General features: G+C 40.0%; 1 protein-coding gene across 1 annotated transcript; it reads left to right on the top strand.

The window, feature by feature from the left end:
• Window positions 1-2166: 2166 nt before the first annotated feature.
• Window positions 2167-19170, top strand: LOC307005664 (uncharacterized protein; the record flags this gene model as incomplete). The annotated part of the gene is made up of 9 exons (XM_079626034.1): window positions 2167-2398; window positions 3116-3853; window positions 4453-4695; window positions 7778-8287; window positions 8413-8507; window positions 8625-8675; window positions 13643-14006; window positions 17510-17641; window positions 19043-19170. The coding sequence occupies 9 exons, from the start codon at window positions 2167-2169 to the stop codon at window positions 19138-19140; spliced, it is 2463 nt and encodes an 820-aa protein (XP_079482160.1). The 3' UTR covers window positions 19141-19170.
• Window positions 19171-20383: the final 1213 nt, after the last annotated feature.

Below are 20383 nucleotides of genomic sequence, written 5' to 3'. Positions count from 1 at the left end.
ACCCAGATTCTAGTTGATTAAGGTTTTCTACATCTAAAACTGTGTAGCCGGACTGTTGTAGTGGATTAGTGTACCTCACTGTTGTGGAAATATCAGGGAATTTTAAAATTGTGATATTGTTTCAAAACATGGACTTTTTCTTCTTCTAAAAAATGTTTTAGTGGTACATTGCACTATATTCCACGTACAGTGTGGAGAACGAGTATTTGATACACTGCCGATTTTGCAGGTTTTCCCACTTACATAGCATGTAGAGGTCTGTCATTTGTATCATAGGCACTCTTCAACTGTGAGAGACGGAATCTAAAATCATACAATGTGATTTTCTGGATTTTTGTTTTTAAGTAATTAATTTGAATTTTATTGCATGACATAAGTATTTGATACATCAGAAAAGCAGAACTTAGTATCTGGTACAGAAACCTGTGTTTGCAGTTACAGAGATCATGCGTGTCCTGTAGTTCTTGACCAGGTTTGCACACACTGGGGATCCTGGCCCACTCCTCCACACACACCTTCTCCAGATCCTCCAGGTTTGCACACACACTCCTCCACACACACCTTCTCCAGATCCTCCAGGTTTCGGGGCTGTCGCTGGGCAATACGGACTCTCAGCTCCTCCACAGATCTTCTATTGGGTTCAGAGTTAGATTGGCTAGGCCACTCCAGGAGCTCGAGATGCTTCTGACGGAGCCGCTCCTCAGTTGCCCTGGCTGTGTTTCGGGTCGTTGTCCTGCTGGAGACCCAGCCACGACCCATCTTCAGTGCTCTTACTGAGGGAAGGAGGTTGTTGGCCAAGATCTGGCGATACACGACCCCTTCCATCCTCCCCTCGATACGGTGCCGTCTACCGGTCCCCTTTGCAGAAGAGCATCCCCAGAGAATGATGTTTCCACCTCCATGCTTCACGGTTGGGATGGTGTTCTTGGGGTTGTGCTCATCCTTCTTCTTCTTCCAGACACAGCGAGTGGAGTTTAGACCAAAAAGCTCTAAAAGCTGGATTTTTACTGTTTGGTAGGTGATCAAATACTTAGGCCTATGTCATGCAATAAAATGCAAATTAATTAACAATCATACAATTATGATTTTCTGGATTTTTGATTTTAGATTCCGTCTCTCACAGTTGAAGAGTGCCTATGATACAAATTACAGACCTCTACATGCTTTGTAAGTGGGAAAACCTGCAAAATCGGCGGTGTATCAAATACTTGTTCTCCACACTGTAACTTGTATTTACGCGGATTCCTTTCAAATGTCTTTTGGTGCAATCAATCCTCAGCAGTTTGTCTTCCTTTTCCTGGCTCAAGACCAATATAGAAAGTTTATTTTAGAATAATACAATTTTAAAATAAAATATTTAAATCTAATTTAATAAAGCAATAAGCCCCAAGAAGCTGTGGCTTACAGTGAATTTATGACAGCTAAGGGGCGTTCACTGTACAATATATATCGGTGTTTGTATATATATATATATGATCAGTAAGTTATGACAAATGTTTTAAATTGATTTAACTCATCAAAATAAGTTAAACAATTTTCTACTTTAAAAAAAAAAAGTTATACAAGATTCAACAAATTTTTTTTTAAGTCAGTTTAATGCAATTTAAGTTAAAATGACTTAAACATCCAAGCTTGTTGTACTTCAAAAACATTTTTTTACAGTGTTGTTAGGCACGATGTGGAGTGGAGTTTCATTTTTTAAAATAAAATATAAGGCTCAGCCGCATCAATTGAGAAAAAACCCTTCTGTTTGGTGTTGGGAAAAAAAATAGAAAAATGTGGTGGAAAAATAGTGTCTTATTTATGATAAAATGGAACAAAAATAAATAGTATTAAAACATTATAAACATTCTTGCTAAACTGAAGATGGACGCGAGAAATGTAAAAGTCGCTCTTCAATCTGAAGACAGTGACGTCACACTGGAGAGCACATCATAGCGCGCGCTCTAACGGTCACCTGCAAACACACGGGAAGTTTGACAGCGATATAACGTTAGTATAGTATATCCACACGCGAACAAACATACTGAAAATTTGACAGCGATATAGTATATCCATACGCGAACAAACATATTGAAAGTTTGACAGCAATATAGTATATTTACACGCGCTCAAACACACGGAGAGTTTGTCAGCGGTGTAGTTTGTTCTTGCGCTTCTCCTGCGATGGAGTCTGTGGAGATCCGAACCAGCGGTCCAGATTCAGCAGAGCAGATGTTCAGTGACTCTGAGGACAAAGATGTCGAGCAGATGTTCAGTGACTCTGAAGACACAGATGTTGAGCAGATGTTCAGTGACTCTGAAGACACAGATGTTGAGCAGATGTTCAGTGACTCTGTAGGAAACACCACCGACCCAGCATCAGCTTCTTCCGAGCAAGAGGAGAACAGCCCGACCGGTGAGAGACTCAAACTAGCTAACGTTAACGGTCAAAAGCTCAAAAAACATAGTAGCCGTACGGTAAGGTACAGCCGTAGTAACAACATTACAGAGTGTAAATTTAACTTTTTCCATGTACGGATTTAATCTAGAAGAATATAATCCTAAACAAAACTTTAAGTTAGAAAAAACGTTTTCTTTGCTGCTGCTAGTTCTGTGATTGTTATAGCTTTTGTCTTTATACATGAACAAAGTAAGCATTGACTAACGTTACAACAGATTCTGTTATTAATATTTGGTCGGTTTTCTCTTGTTTTTGCATTATAAGTGTGTTCATAATTTCTTTATATGCAGCCTGAAAAAAAATATGTTGCACAATTTGTCATGTTTCAGTGCGTTATCATAAATGAAACCGTTGACTCCAAGCACAACTATGCAATATGAATACAAAATCTTGCACACTTATATATATTTAAATGAAGGGTGCAGATGTAGATTTTCCTGGGCCGGACGTCACTTGTGGCCACTACTGTATACGTGAGCTGTGATTGTCATTTTAAGGGAGAAATGAAAAAGAAAACATGTTTTTGGGTGTGAGTGTGTAATGGGGACGAACACCTTTAAACATCCCAATGTTTTCTCACCTAAACCTTTTTCATCCCATGTTCTTCTTTCTTCATGATGTCATGCCTCAGTATTTACAGTTTCATGTGTTATTGTTTTTACCTTTCTTTAGAAAAGCCAAAGAAAAGGAAGAAGAAAGGCATCTGTGCTTTCTTTCGGAGAATAGGAAAGGCTATAAAGCTTCCCACCCTCGGTTGCAGTGATGTCGATGTAGTGTCCACATTTCCCTCCTGCGATCCCACCGGTGTCCAGCAGGATTTATCCGGGCTTGACTGGGCGTCATCAGTCGATCCGTGTCCATGTGGAGTCGAGCTGCCGGTTAATGCCGATCCATCCGATTCTGAGCCGTCATCGGTCTCCGTTGAATCCCTCCTGGAGCTGATGTCGGTCTCTGATGTATCCAGTCTCGATCTGTCTCCTGAGAGCGATCCGGATGATCCCGAGCCGCCATCGTCTGCCTCCAGTGAATCCCTCCTGGAGCTGATGTCGGTCTCAGATATATCGAGTCTCGAGCTGCCGGTTCATGCCGATCCGGATGATCCCGAGCCGTCGTCTGTCTCCGCTTCATCCGTTCTGGAGTTGATGTCGGTCTCTGATGTATCCAGTCTCGATCTGCCACCTGAGAGTGATCCGGATGATCCCGAGCCGTCGTCTCTCTCCGGTTCATCCGTCCTGGATCCAGAGTCGGCACCAGATCTAGAGCTGATGTCTGTCTCGGGATTATCCAGTCTCTCTAGTATCGAGCTGACACCGGACTCCAGTCAGGACGATCCCGACCCATCGTCTGTCCCGGGTCCATCGGCACCGGATTCTGAGATCCCAGATCCATCTGGCTTAGGGACGGCTTTTGGTGAGTCTATGGTCATTATTATTACTGTCAGTACTTTCATTATACCTAGTTGTGTTGTGTTCATCTTGTGTGCCTGATTATTAAAGTCCCCCTGTGGTCAATCATTTCATCTCTTAAAATCTTTGATCTTGAAAAACAATCCATCACGCCTTAAAATATCTTGAATGTAACTCGACACCCTTTCCTCATTTAGTATGCGTGGTTCTTTGAATATGCAAATGAGCCCCGCCTCCACTCACTCACTCACTCAGAGATCCACTGGTTGACGATCACACGTTGATCTGATTGGTCAAGGTAGTGTGTGACGTCAGAAACACCAGCGATTTCAAACCGTGTTTTTGAGACTGTCTTTGGTTCACTGCAGTTTTTAGCAGAAAATACTCAGCAATGCTGTCGACTTATGAACTTACACATGGTGTGTGTTAAAGCAGATTAATAACACCACATACACACATAAACAACATTAAAAGCTGGATTTTCACCACAGGGGGACTTTAAGTGTATGCTACTTTGTCTAATCCTTTTTTTTGACGATTAAGCTTCATGTCCCACTTTTCCACCTAACAATTGTATTCTTTCTTCATGATGTCTTCCCTCAGTGTTTGACTTATGGTTTGCTGAAAACCGAACAAAAAACAAGAAGAAGAAGAAAGCCATGGGTGCGTTTCTCCGCAGAAAATGGAGCGCTGTGAAGCGTTCTGTCCTCGACTTTCAATTGAGCAACAAATTTGCCTCAGAACGTTTTGCAGACGAGCCGTTGGCTAACCAGGATCCAGCAGATCTCAGGCCATCACCCCTCTCCAGTCCATCCACACTGGATTCTGGGATAACGCCAGCTGTCGGTAAGTCTATTATTAGTCTACTGCAGTGTTCCCGCTGCAAAATCTTCACATGATCATCAGAAATATCACGACATTCACTTACACACCTAAAAACACTGAGACATGGCGACCGGCGGCGCTGCTAATGCGGTGGCTCTGAATCCACTTGTTGACAAGAAAGGAGGAAAGAGCCACATATGGAAATACTTTCGATTAGGCTAATGTCACGTTGCTGTAAGGAGCCGTTCACATAGCGTGTTTTTTGCGCGTGCAAATTCGTAAGGATGTAAAAAAAAAAAACATGATTGTCAAAACATTTGGTAGCCTAACTAATCTTATTAAGTTTAGTGACAGCATGGTGCAATAGTTGGTAAATGCTACTGGTTTTTATTATTGCTTGATACAAATTTTAATTAAATTCTTATGGTTTTATTCTGATCTTGATTCAATTTGGATACATATTAGGCTACAGTAGATGTTAATTTTCCTCTAGAAAGAAAATCTCACCTAATGCTGTAAACATAGACTACAGAGAGCCCTGTCAGCTGGTATTATTAAAGGTTAAATATAACAACATAAAATAAATATAGGCCTAATGCGGTTTTTATTACAACAACTTTAGAATATTTTAATGATATAAGTAAAAAAAATATAATAAATATGTAATATAGTGCACATATTTAGCAAAATGCTAATTTATACTAATACTAAATATATAATAAAATAATATTTTTTTCTAGCCAACTTACGTGCTATGGTCATTAAATGGCTTTCCTGAGGTAAATGTAACGTTATGTGACTGTAGTCTACTCCAGATATTTTATTGACCTCTCTCCGCGGTTGAAAAACACTGATTGGTCGATATTATGTATGAGACATATACATGTCGGTACGTTGTAGGCTCTGTATCTTTCAACACACGTTACACACCTATTGATAATTTGTGTTTATTTACTATTAACTAGGCTAGTAAAGAGAGATGGTTGGTTCACGTGCCATTCGATGCGCTACAGCGATCTGTCACATTTAAAAGCGCCAAACCGGTGTTTATTGTTTGAATTTCGTAATAAAATCGACAAAATCTGAGAGCTGAGAATTTGTTCCATATGAAAAGTACCCTTCTCTGTCGCCGGTGTCAGTGTCTTTGCTTCGCGATTTTTCTCTGCGTGAGAAATGGATGTGTGGCGTGAGAGCGTGTGGAAAGGGTCGATTGCGTGAGTCTCACAGTCAATGCGTGAGAGTTGGCAGCTCTGGAAAACTAACAGAAAAGAAAAACATGAATAATCGTGTCTAAAATGAAGGTTTCTGTTTGTGACCAGTTCAAGATACGTGCTGCAATAATCATGCCTTGAATCTGTTGGTTGTATGCCATATTTGAATGTCTCAAATAGGGTGGGACGGTTACCGCAATACCGTGGTCACGTGACGCCTACCGCGGGTCTGAGCTCGTGTGCATCGGCCTGCACATGTGCACGTTTTGTCTAATGACATGGATTATGTCTAATTACATTGTGTCTTACATGGATTTAAGGTTTTCTAAACAAAACTTATCAAACGATGGAGAAAATCCGACCTTTCGCGAGTTGGGGAACGCAATGTCTCATGACGCATAATATAGATTCCATTCTAGAGATGCGCGGATGGGCTATTATTTCACCCGCAAACACGAATCACAAAACTCATCATCCGTTCACCATCCATCCGCACCAACGTTTTTTGACCAATTTTCAAAACCGCACATCCGCTGATTGATTAAGGTCTATGTGCGATGCAAGGCGCTGCTGCCACGAGGCTAGAAAGCTCCTGGCTGTTCTAGAAAGGAGACTGATCCAATGCAGCAAAGATATTTAACGGCTAAAGTCCGTATATAGCCTATTGGCTATGTTGTCCCCAGAATTCCGATCGGCGCACAGGGACAAAAATAAATAAATATTTTCACAGAGTAAAGTCTTCTCTACGAAATGCAACCAAGAGATCGCACGGGCGCCTCCGCGTCCTGATTATATGTCTGCTATTTTTGCTTCTTATTTATTAATTCCAGACAATTGGTTGATGAAACAGTGATTAAAATTTATACAAAACGAAATTCAATTTAAAGAAAGGCTTTCTACAAAACAAAACTTAATAAAGTGGTCAAAATCATTTCTGACCCATCTTACGAACATGCTGTTCACTGTTCACCGGTAATCAATATAGATTAAATTAAAAGATTTAAAGCGGTTTACCGCTATACTTATGCTTTTCAATCGCGGTAAGAAAAAATCCATACCGTCCCAGCCCTAGTCTCAAAATGTCCATTTCTATCCACAAAACTTGCCAGAAGTCATGGTTTAAGGGGTTATTTGAAAATAAATTCTTCCGGAGGTGCATGCAGGTGGTTACCCCCCCCGCGCGCGGCTTGATGACAACCTCCGGCACGTAACAGCACCGCTGCTGGCTAAACTTCATAGGGAAACACTGTACTGTCATTCTTTTTGTTATAGTTGTATATTTACTTTTGCCCTAGTCTGCTGTTTATGTCATTTATGTTCAACATTTATTAGTGTTCAACATTTAGCATTTAGGGATCTAGTACTATTTTATTTTTTCACTATAATCTAGGGGTGGGAATCTTTTGGTACCTCACAATTCGATTCGATTCTTGAAGTCACGATTCGATTTTAATATCAATTCTCAATTTTTAATCAAATTTCGATTTGATATGTGCATTTTGATTGTAGTTTTAGTTTTTCTTCCCATTTTAGTCCACCCAATATTATAAAAACAAATGCCCTTTAAGCTGACTACAATCATTACACATTAACGTCAGTAACTTTTAGTACTGCGAAGTTAAAGTTTTAACACAAAGTTGATTTTTGAAATTTTAATCGATACCAGTAGAAGATAGAATTGCGATTTATATATTAATTAATTTTTTTCCCGCACCCCTACCATAATCCTTATTTTATTTTTAAGGGACAATTGAAAAGGCATTTTTGTGTGTGGGTTGTAGTGATATATACAATCACGAACTATTATAAACTTTTTGCCGTTTTATTGCCTTAGACGTCTTTGTTCTGTCCAAACTTGGCGTAATTTATTTACTTTTCCATTTCTTTTTTAGAAAAACAAACGAAAAGGAGGGTGAAGAAAGACATCAAGGCATTCATCCAGCGAACATGGAAGACTATAAAGGTTTCCGCTCATTGTTGTTACGGGGACGACACAGTGGACCCAGATCCAGCAGATCTACAGCCACGCATATCTGTCCTCTCCTGGGACTTAACCGATCCAGGTCCATCTTACTTCGAGAGCACATCTGGCACGTTACCCTTCTCAGGTCCATCTTACTTCGAGAGCACATCTGGCACGTTACCCTTCTCAGGTCCATCTTACTTCGAGAGCACATCTGGCACGTTACCCTTCTCAGGTCCATCTTACTTCGAGAGCACATCTGGCACGTTACCCTTCTCATCCACTCAAGATCCAAGTCTATCCGGTCTTGTTTCAGAGTTATCGTCTATCCTAGGATCATCCAGTCACAAGGTTACGCCTGTTCCCTGTTCATCCAGTCTCAAGCTGGCCGATCCTGAGCCCAAACCCGTCCCAGGTGCATCTGGTTTATGGTCTACAGGTGCCTATACTGTCATTAATTCACATTTAGATGTATGCTACTGGCATATGTCTAATTCCCTCTTCAGTATTCTGATGTTATGTAGGAATCATAATCTGATCTTTTTGCTTGTTTTTCTTTTTCAGGAGCATTTTCCTCCTTTTATGAAGTGAAAGCAGTGCTGGGAACGGGAGGCTTCGGCACGGTGTGTGAAGGGACGCGTAGATGTGATGGCCAGAAGGTAATCTACTCTTGCTTTAATCACAAAACGTCTGATTTCTTGTTTCTTTTTTGGAAATGTAACTTATAGATCATTGCTGATTATTTTGATCTGAAGAAACTGTTTGTTTTCTTGCAGGTTGCTATCAAATTTCGACCTAAGAAGTGCTGGGACACGTTTATTAATCTGGTAAGTTGGCGAGACTTGCATGCATCTTTACATGCATTAGTGGTGCAACGAATCACAAAATTCACAGTTCGGATCATTTACGTTTTTTGAGCCACGGATCGGATAATTTTTCGGATCAGCAAAGTTTTATATATATATATATATATATTAGGGCTGTCAAACGATTAAAATATTTAATCGCGATTAATCGCATTAATGTCATAGTTAACTCGCGATTAATCGCACATTTTTATCTATTCTAAATGTCTCTTGATTTCTTTTTGTTCCGTTATTTTTTCTCATTTTAATGTTCTTATTAACATGGAAAAGTGGATCGGCTTGCTTAGTGCAAATGTTTTTTATTGAAAACAACATATACCGTGTATAATTTCACACTAACATTCTCACTTGGAGCAAATAATCTCTCACACAATGTAACACTGTCCATCAATAAAAGGGTGACAGAAATACTTACGAGGTGACGTTACTGATATTGACGAGTGGGCGTAGAAACGTATCAGCGGTGTGTGTGTGTGTGTGTGTGCTTGACCATCGAGTGGTATTTCAGACTGGATGTGCCGCGATGATCGCTCAGTTCACAACGACACAACACACAGATCACTTTGGTCTTGTCAATTTAACCATTTGGCAACTTTTTAAAAGTAAACTTTACATTCAGAATCTTATTGGCCTCCATTTCGTCGTCTCGCGCTCATCATTCATCCACTCAAAACGTAACGTTAAAGGGGGTCGCACACCGGACGAGAAGCGCAGCGCCTCGTATTTAAAATACGGCGCCATTCTGCGTTTTTATTGCTGGCCATAAACTGAGAAAGCGCGCGTCCGATGTGCGATACGAGTTGTCCTAGACGCGGCTCGGCGCTGCGCTTCTCATCCACTCTTTGGCCGGTTCGCAAGCCCAAACCAGTGTGTGCGGCGCCTGTTGTTTTCTTTCTGGTCTAGCTACACCCGGTGTGGTGTTGTAGTTTTAATAACGTTACTAGTTGTTGCAAAAGCATGTGAAAAAAACTACAAAGTTTGCTAGGCGTTAATCTCGCGATAAAAAAATTGACGCCATTAAAATGGGTTTGCGTTAACGCCGTTAATAACGCGTTAACGGACAGCCCTAATATATATATATCAGTGGCGGGCCGTGCATTTCACACCTAGGTAGGGTTGGGAATCGTAAGAAATTTTCTGATTCCGGTTCCGCCTAACGATTCCGGTTCCGATTCCAGTTCCATTAAAATTATTTAACAACTAATAAATAAATAATGCCAAGGAATTAAAAGCACAATACTTAACTGAAACAATCCTTTTTGTGTTTATTACTTACTGTTAAATGAATTTAAATGGAAATTAAATATTATGTTTAAATGAACACCTCTGAACCTGTATTATTCATTTTCTCTCTCCGTCTCTGCATAAAAGCTAACATTATATTTGAGTTATTGTTATAGTATACTGTCTCTGACGTTCCAGGAGCGGGTGTGGGTGTGGCGCATTGCGTGGTATCCGTGCTTGGCGCGCTATGTTCAACATCTGGGAAAAATCATACATAATATTGATATGGTATAGTTTATTACTACTGAAGTCAGGGATGGCCCGAGACCGATACCAGTATCGGGTATCGGGTCTGATACTGAGCTCATGTAGCCTACTTAAAAATGCCCCGATACCAACAACCGATACCAGTCAGTGTTTGTGTCCAAACAAGAAAATATCTCGCGCAAATGAGTATAGCGTCGCGTCGTGTTAACGAGTGAACGTTGAGTGTGTGTGTGTGAGGGAGAGTGCGTTAATTGGTTGCGCTGCTGGAGGTTGCGGACAACGAAATTGATATTCATCATTAGGTGAGATATCTATTAAAGGAAACGCTCCCAGCGCTGTGCAGTTTGCAGTTTGCACTTCGCACACACATTGCAGAAGAACCGTTTTTGGAACCGAAACGTAGGAATTTCGAACGGTTCCGTTTTTTTCCAAAAAACAGATCCGGTTCTGCATAGGAACCGGTTTTCGGTTCCCAACGCTACACCTAGGCCTTCAGTGGTGTCCTACCTGAATTAATACATTTTAATAGGGTAGCAGCGCACAGACTCTCTATAATTGTTGTGAAATGTATGTATTTATTTTGCACCGGCAGTTAATGGGTTAATGCGGGGAGTTCGGGAAAGGCCGGGTAGAGAGAAACGAGCGAGTGAGTTCGGCTTGTGTTAGTGTTCCTTGCGTTCCGATTATAAGTTCAGAAACGCAGCCTCCCTTGTCCTGTCTTTCAAGGGTTACAATTGTATTAATGTTTGAAAAAAAATTTTAATCATAACTTTACAAGAAAAATTAAGAAGAAAATCTAATTCACCATGGAAAACACGGGGGCAAAAAAGGCATTATACTCCTCAAAACTACTGATTATTTTTTTACACAAAATAAATTTCCTAATTTCTTTGGTCGTACAGGTTATCTGTGCGATTCAGTTCCAACAATTAGTATTTAAAATTTCTATCAAGGCTGGCTAATGATGAAAGTCAAGTCTGTCCCGTCGTATTTCTGGCATAAGTTTTAATTGGCTTTAGTGCTGAGAGTGTCTGCTGGACAGAAGCCGTGGACACAGGGACAGTCACCGCTAAACATGACGATGTGTAACGTTACAGCCGACACAAGCGCTCATACAGATTTTTGAACGAAATCAATGAGATCAGCGGGACTTTTGCCTTCAAAACCAGTCTGGCATACAGTACATTACAGTCAGTTCTGTTTTTACCCGGACCGATCGATAGAGCTCGTGACTCTGCGTAAGCTGGATAAGGGATTTTTTTAACCTGCTGGTGGTCGAGGAAGGAAAGAAACATTCATTTGTGGGTTGAAAAACTATTAAATCTACAGGAATATATTTTAGTTTATGCAGCTCGCTACAGAGGCGGTTAGCTAGCTCTGAATACCAGAAATATATAGTACACGCTCTGATCATCCAATCAGAGAAGAAAATGCCAACGTTATTGTACGCCTGCTAGATGGCCCTGCTGGAGTCTAATCGAAATCTGATTGGCTGATTAAATCTGACTGATTATCTGATTGGTTAAAGCAACAGTTTCATTGCCATTCATTTAAGCTACAGGCGCCGCACTATCGATTCTGAAGGCCTCGAGGCAGATATATTTGACCCTGGCAACACATGATGACTGAAATATGATTGGATAAAAGAGCTAAAATAAATATACACTACTGGAAGCAGCGCAAACAAGAGAAAAGCTATGACATTAAGATAATGGACTATTGGGAATAATTTAATACTCATTCATGGAAAAAATATATTAAAGTGCAAGTCAGTGACTCTGATAGTGTTTAGGCCAGCAGAGAAGGCCTTGCTGGCCCTGACGGCCCACCACTGATATATATATATATATATAATACTAGTGCAGTGCCTGTGCAAAATCAGTTTTTGTGTGTGTTTTTAGTTAATGTTGGTTTGGTGTGTTTGAGTGCTCATTGTTACAATTACACAGCAAAAGTTCAGTGACATTTTTATTTGTGCATGGTAGAAAGCAAATACTGATACTGACATAATGACATACAATAAATATGGAAAATTGAAACTACGTGGTTGCAAAGCAATTTGTAATGGTGATTTGGGTATCTGTGTACAGGTAGCAGGAGATTAGATTAGATTTACATTAGTTTCAACTTTGTTGTCATTGTGCAGATTACAATTATAGAGACAATGAAAGGCAGTTAGCGTCTAACCAAAAGTGCAAAAATAAGATACTATTACACAGTAGCGATAACTTTAAGCGCACCAGAATAAAATATAATATTCAGAAGTAAACAGTGTAGCTGACTTACAGATTCAGTTAACATCCACAACTGAATAAGAGACGATTGAGGGAGCGGCTACACAGTGAACTCAGAGAAAACGCTACGCTTGAGCAAACAGTTTGTGAATAGGCTACTACAAATGATGGCCGTGAATAAAATATAATATTCAGAAGTAAACAGTGTAACTGACTTAATCTTTAGCTGACAGAGTGTTTATGTCAGAATGTTTATTTTTAAACCACAACTTCAATGTGTGCTTCTTTTACCGATATATTTACCGATATCTTTTGCATTTCTAATCCAAACGTTTTAATCCAGTGCACTGCACTGACTCGTGCCCGTAGCAAGACACCGGTCAAGTTTGAAATCCATCGGACAGACATTCCTGTAATTTATAGATAGATATTACAAAGTTACAAAGCCTAACTGTAGTATTCAGGGACAGAAATGAATAATTATGCCTAAATGTAAAATAACACTATTTGTTCACTGTAGAAATTAGTTTCATCTTTGTTAAAGCTGTACTTTGTTGTTTTATTAACATTAATGACACAGACAACAGCAGGAATATTAGGCCACTGTCACTTTAAGACCGAATAAACTGACAAACATCCGGTTTCTTTCTCAACTGTTCACTTATGAAATAACCGAGAGAATACTTGCCGAGACGGTATTTAGACATAATTTTGTGTGTATGTGTCTGTTCAAGGGCAAGGAAACGTGAAAGAGGAATCAATTCCTTGTTCGAGCGCTTTCTGAAATCTCTCTCTCTCTCTTTCTCTCTCTCTCTCTCTCTCTCTCCTGATTTTCGCCTCTTTTGCATTTAAAATTTATTGAATATGTAAATTGGCAAGACAAAACACATCATTATAAACTTTCACTCTATGATGGTTAAATTTAGCAGTTAATCCGCGACTCACATGCGTGCCGAACATGATCAACTGCGATCCGCTGCACCTCTAGCATCCATGCATCTTTTAACACGTATTTGGGTCCAAAAGACTGTGACCACATTGAAAATCCTGAAATAAACCAAGGTGTACAATTTTGATAATATAATTTGTAATGGAAAATATAATAAAATGCTAATTTGAAGTGGTCTCAGCCTTGTAGACTCTGCTGTTTCAATATAAAAGTGAAAAGTCACAGCTGATCTTTGGTCAAACACGTTTCTCCAGCCAGGATCCACCAAACCTCTGCTTATGGAAGTGGCTGTGAATCTGCTGATGCGCAGACCTCCGAGAAGCCCGCACATGGTGCAGATGTTGGATTGGTTCGATCAGCCGGAACAGTTCGTCCTAATAATGGAGTATCCGCATCCGTGCGAGACCTTGCTCAGATTCTCCCTGCGCAACGGAGGATCCCTGGATGAACCCGTGGCTCGTGGATTAATGCGCCAAGCGGTGCTTGCAGCCAAACACTGCGTTGACCGGGGCGTCTTCCACAAAGACATCAAGACCGACAACATTCTGGTCAACACAGAGACGCTGCAGCTCACATTCATAGACTTTGGCTGTTGTGAACTTTTTAAGACCAGTAAAGGTGAGTTAACCATTAGGGCTGTCACTTTACGTTCGAAAATCGATTGCACAATCGATCGGACCAACCAACCCAAGATTCAAAAATGAAAATAGGGAATCGATTTTAAAGGCCTTTTTTTTTTTTACCAAAAAAGTTGTTTTAGGTGGACAGATCAATACAATACACAGAACATGTAGGATGGTGGAAAATAACAATGTCTTTTCTGTTAACCAAATGCTTTTTAATATTCGCTATTACTTCAATGCAAGTGAGCAAGCGCACCGTTGTTTGTTGCTTAGTGACGTGTGTGTTCAAGTAAGCCAGAAATGCGCAGATTCTGCGCAATACGCTGTATTAAATATATCATGATGACTCACGAGTTGCATATTTGCGCTAAATCCGTGCAGATTAGGCTACACGAACTTCCCCAGCAAAGTGAGTAAACATAGAAACACGCCAAATTGGCTCGTGATTTGACAGCGTTACCCACCAAAGTTCATTTTTGCCCACATTTGGCGGATTGGCGGGTGTTAATTTCAATCCCTGAATGTTGCACTCCTGTTTGTCATTGTGCACGAAACTTCACGCCAATAAATCATCAGAAATATTGCTGACTTGTGCGCATCTCAAGCGCCCTCTTTACGCTCGTCCTAATGCCTGTTAGCTGTCCGTGGATTTGCCTATATTTGGTTGGAAAATGGAAACGTCTTTAGACATGGAAAATCGATTTTACAATCGATTCAATGAACACTTATGTCTCAAAAATCGAACAGGATTTTTTTCACAAAAGTGACAGCCCTATTAATCATTAGATATTGTACATTAGTCAAGCTGATTGTTCCAGGGTTCGTACAAGGGGTTTAAAAGCGTGCTTACATTTGACTTTTTGAAATTGAAGTCCCAGAAAACCTTTGAAAACAACCATATTTTTTAAAAGGTACTTTAAAAGTGCTTGAATTGTTGAAAGAGAATATATGTGAAATTAGTGTTTAATTTTATCGATAAAACAATATTTTCGTGCAAAATTAACGCTGGAGTCCGTCTGATATAGAGATAGAGCCATTTCGCATGGCTATAAGCTTGATATTGCTCATAAATACCCAAGTATATGATACAGCTTTCATTCTTCAGTTTGAATTAGGGATGTGCACGAATATTCGATCTGTAATTATTATTCGAAAAATAAAATACTATTCGAATTTATGAAAAGCCGTAGCCTTTGCTTTGCTGGCCGTAAATGCAGGCCATCCCTGATAATCCCAAGCTCTAACTCACAGTTATAATTAAATCCTCTGGGTGGCGCTGTAGCGCGTTTAACAAGTGTCCTTGTTCCTTGACTCGTAACCATGCTCTCTCAGCCCTCTAATCCCCGAATAAATATGCACTTGAGGACTAAAGAGCCGAGAAGAATACGGTTTATCCCATGATCTAGACAGCTCACTGTGAAGATCAGGAAAAAATGGAAGACCTCGTGGTGGAAGTGAAACATTAGATGGTAAGAAACGCTCGTCTAATTTGCTTTTCGGACGAGCGCCCCTTTTCTCGGCTGGCCATTCAATATGTAATTTATCCACAGCACGAGTTATCACTTCCACCAGCTCCTCATATGCTGGAGAAGAGGATGGCGAGTCCCCTTCTCCAGTGATTGTGTCACTGCCAATGCTTAATACATCTACCTCCTCGGAGCTAGAGCACTGAAGCATTGGGCTCTCTACCCGGGTGGAAGAAGCCGCCGGAGAGAGAGCGCTGGATCTCCCAGGACAGGAAGGAGATAAGGTCCTCGGACCCGTCTCCAACCCTTCTGAGAGATCCTTTTGCGATCCCCAGGAATGCATTGTCCGTGTTGCCTCGGCAACAGCGGGTCCTGCACCCTGAGGATCGCGAGCCTGACCACTCTCCTCGAAGAGTGACAGACGGGAGCGGAGCATGCGAAGCGGAAGCTTCTCACAATGCTGGCAGTCAGCCCCCTCGAAGGCTGACACCGCATGCTCCACTCCCAAACACATTACACACAGCTCGTGTGTGTCCCCACCCGTTAAATAACGCGGGCAGGGAGAAGCACACAGCCTGTATAATTGTTTCGCCATAGTAACCACAAAATATATATATATATATAAATCACGGACAACAGTAAATAGACAGACAGTCAGACACAGATTGTTTTGCTGAGGCAAAAAAAGCTGAAGTGCCGGTTTCACCGTATGCGCTTTTGTATCCTGGTCATGACGTCACCCGCACGTGGCGCTCATTCATTCATTCATTACTTTGGACTAAGTTGACACAGCTGCTTCAGATTCGTTCACGCTGTACGCGTTCCCAAAGCGTCATCGACGCATCGTCTCGTTCCCTTTCTCAGGGAACTATGGTTACATACGTAACCTGAGACGTTTTTTGTATTTGATCACATAATGTCGTCTACTATGGAGCTAGAATTGCGTCTTTATTACATGCGAGAAAATAAATGATCTGAGAGAGAGAAAAAAAGTTTGAGAGAAAAAGTTATCACACTGATAGCAAAAAAGCATTTCATGAGAGAAAAAAATAATATTTGAGAGAAAAAGTTTTCATACCAATAGCAAAAAATAATATTTGAGACTAAAAAAAGTTTTGAGGGAAAGTATTTTCTCATAGAACATAAAAAAATATATAAATGTGATTTTTTTTTTCTGAGAAGAAAAAAAATCTCTCAAAATACTTTGAAAAAAACTCTCAAATATATATTTTTTGCTATCAGTGTGAAAACATTTTCTCGAAAAAAAAAGTGTTTCTCTCAAAACGCTTTTCTTTGCTCTCGATGCAATTTCCTGCTCTCATGTCAGGATTTTGCTTTCGCTGTGAAAATTGTGTCATGGGCGGGGCCACGTTCCTATTGGCCAGTCGGGTGAGTATCGTCTTGTCTTGGGAGTCGAACTGAATCATTACACCATTGTTCGGTTCAGTCAGGGGTGTCAAACTCAGTTCCTGGAGGGCCAGAGCCCTGCAGAGTTTAGCTTCAACCCTAAACATTTTTTTAAAAACACCTGATCAGCTAATCAAGTCCTTCATGCTAATTTGAAAATTGCAGGTGTGTGTGTGTTGAAGCAGGGTTGGGACTAAACTCTGTAGGGCTGTGGCCCTCCAGGAACTGAGTTTGACACCTGTGAGATAGATAGATGCCGCCACTGCCTTAGTTGAGCACGGACACTCCAATGTTTGGGTAAGATGATGACACATGTTTTATTAGTTTATTTTTATTCATTAATTTACCTTTTTTAGAATTCACAAGAAGATAATAAAGATATTATTTAATAAGTGAAATCTCTGATTGTAGTCCTGCAAGACCAAAAAAGTAGTGCTTGAAAAGTCTTGAAAGTCCTGGAATTGTATTTTACAGCATCTGTACGAACCCTGTTGTTCCCACAATAGCATGTGTTGGATTGGATGCCATTATCATTTTTATAGGTTTGCTCAAATGTAATCTAAAAGTAGACTAATGGCTCACTGATGACTTTAGCAAATGAAATGATCTATTTTTCCCAACTCAGGTCGTGAATGGGCGGTGAAATCGACAGTCTGGTCTCTGGGAAGAGTGCTTTTAGAGATAGCGAGCGGATCCCAGCCCTTGCATGTTCTTCAATTCGGGAAACTTGATCTGCTGCGTCCAACTTTATCCAAAGGTGAGATCACAATAACACTGTTAAACACACACAAAATCAGGGAGTTAGTCAACTAAATATAAAGGGGTGAACTGATCGATGGAAATATGATCAATGGATATTTACTTTATTGATGACAAACTAACAAAGATGATTGTCCTTGTTTGTTTAATGTTGAATACAGTACTAAATATTATACAGTAGGGCTGTCAAAATGGCTGAAAAGCTAAATTCGAATTGCTTTCTTAAAAATTAGCCAAATTCAAATGATTTTATATAGGGCTGGGCGATATGGGCAAAAAAAATTATCACAATCATTTTTTTATATCAGTCGATATCGATAATTATCACGATAAATGTCAAATCTTTATTTCTTTCAAGTTTATAGGCAGATTTTTGCTCCTAAGTGAAAGTTGTAGAAACCAGAGCGTTAATTGTGGTTTTAAACTACTCTTTATTGTTAGAACATATCATGACAAACACTTGCCAAACAGGATAACATTCACAAATCTGAGGTAGAACATTCAAACATTTGTCATTTTTCCTTAACTAAATAAATATCTTAATAGAAAAAAATATTTCTTAGTTTCTGCATGTGCTCATTTTTATTTGGTAAAAATTTAATATTCTGACTGTTTGAGTTTTATTAAAATTAACCATTGGTCATCCAGCATCATGCATTTAGATCATGATAACCACAGATAAACCGGGCATAGCCTACAGCACCTCATCATGGAAAAATGTTACTTTATGGTTTCTATGGTATTTGTATGAAAACCAGTAGCCTAAATTCATTATTAAATACTGTAATTATATTCCAATAGTCCTTTAATACTTTGTCAACATTAAGAATATAATACAATTCAATATGTATATCCCACATTTCATAGTGCAGTTAATATTACTATAATAATAGGCTAACGTTACAGTAAATCTGTGGTAAATTATGGAAATTTGTAGACGGAAAAGCCTTCTGACTGAATTCTATCGTTTTATCGCCCAGCCCTGATTTTATATGGCAATACTTAATGTTAGAGGAAAGAAGTACTGTATTGTCTCCTGTGCACACAAAAGGGAGGGCAATGAGCAAATATAAACCAAATCAAGCATCACATCTTTTATTTAAAAATGTAATTTCACTTTTAAATAAAAGATGTGATGCTTGATTTGGTTTATATTTGCTTATTGCGCTCACAAAAAAAGTTTGTACTTTTTAAAGTGCATTAACTTTTCAAACAATTGTTCTTTAATAATTTCCTTGATGTGCGTGCAAGAAAAAGTATGTTACAATAGTGCATCAATTATATATTTGACAGCCCTACTATGCATTTTAGAAGCTATTTTCATACATGACAACATTCGTCGTCATAAAGAAGAGCGTACATGACTAATCAGCTCTTTCCTCTCTGAAAACTCTGACAGAATGCTGTGATCTGATAAAGCAGTGTCTGGACAATTATCAAAGCAAGAGACCAGCGTTAGAGCAGATATTAGAGCATGCGTGGTTCGAGCAGGACTGAAGGAAGAGTTCAGAGCGACGGCACATAATGTAAGTTACATTAGACACTGGAAATCAGAACAAGGACCATCATGCACCTGTGATTCTTCTAAAAATATGTACTTTGTGTGTGTGCATTTTTCATACAGGATACTGTTGTTACAGCGACGCAGGGAAGGAAGGTGAAGCAGGCGTCCTCATGAAACTCTGTGTGTCCATCAAAGCATTTCTTTCTCGAGGAAAGCGGATTTTCAAAGTTGATTTCAACGGGAACCAGTCAGCCACTATATTGGAGGAGCAAGCAACTGGTAACATCCGGTGTTCGTCCAGCCCACTCCAAAAGCACATCGTCAACTTGCCCTCATCCCAGCGAACGATCCCCTTGATAAAGGAACAGAAGTTCTTGAGCTGGAGGGAAACTGCTGCTCAATCCATATTTCTCTGTTATGGCGGGGCAGGCAAGAGAGGAGAAGTGGATCCTAATTGCAGCGATTTACTTTCATTATTAACCAAGGCAATCCAAAATCATGGCACGTTGAGGAAATCATAAACGCCTTACACGTTATAGTACCGATAGTGTGTTAGTGTGGCCAGCAGGGGGTGCTGCTCACCCTGTGGTCTGTGTGGGTCCTAACGCCCCTGTATAGTGACGGGGACAATATACTGTCAAAGAGCATCGTCCTTCGGATGAGACGTTAAACCGAGGTTCTGACTCTCTGTGGTCATTAAAAATCACAGGATGTCCTTCGAAAAGAGTAGGGGTGTAACCCCGGCATCCTGGCCACATTTGCATATAATCATCCCCATATACTGATTGGCTTCATCACGATCTCCTCATCCTCATCCTCTCCACCAATACACTGGTGTGTGGCACAAAATGGCTGCCAACTAAAGAGGCAGGGCTATTCAAGAAACCAAACATGAAACAGGTGAACATAATCAGTAACCATGGAAACAAACAAGACCTAGTGAAAAACTGTAGCTGTGAAATCGCCCCCTATACTCTCATTCACTGTTCCCTACATTACTCCACTAATATAGTGCACTTGAAGGAGTGAATGAAAACGAGTGAGCGAATTCTTTTGCATAGTTTGTGGTTTTTTATTAGAGAACTAATGAAACGGGAACTAATACTCTTACACACCAATTGAAATCCAATTTGGAGGAACTGGCAAAAAATTCCCAGGAAAGACTGAAATCAATCAGGATTTTATTTTTATGGGACATTACTGTCCACCAGATCTGCATTAGATGCACTACTGAGA

This window comes from Phoxinus phoxinus, assembly GCF_949152265.1.
Source record: "Phoxinus phoxinus genome assembly, chromosome: 10".
Classification (NCBI taxonomy): domain Eukaryota; kingdom Metazoa; phylum Chordata; class Actinopteri; order Cypriniformes; family Leuciscidae; genus Phoxinus; species Phoxinus phoxinus.
The sequence above is the reverse complement of the archived record's forward strand: the minus strand, read 5'-3'. Positions and strand labels throughout refer to the sequence as shown.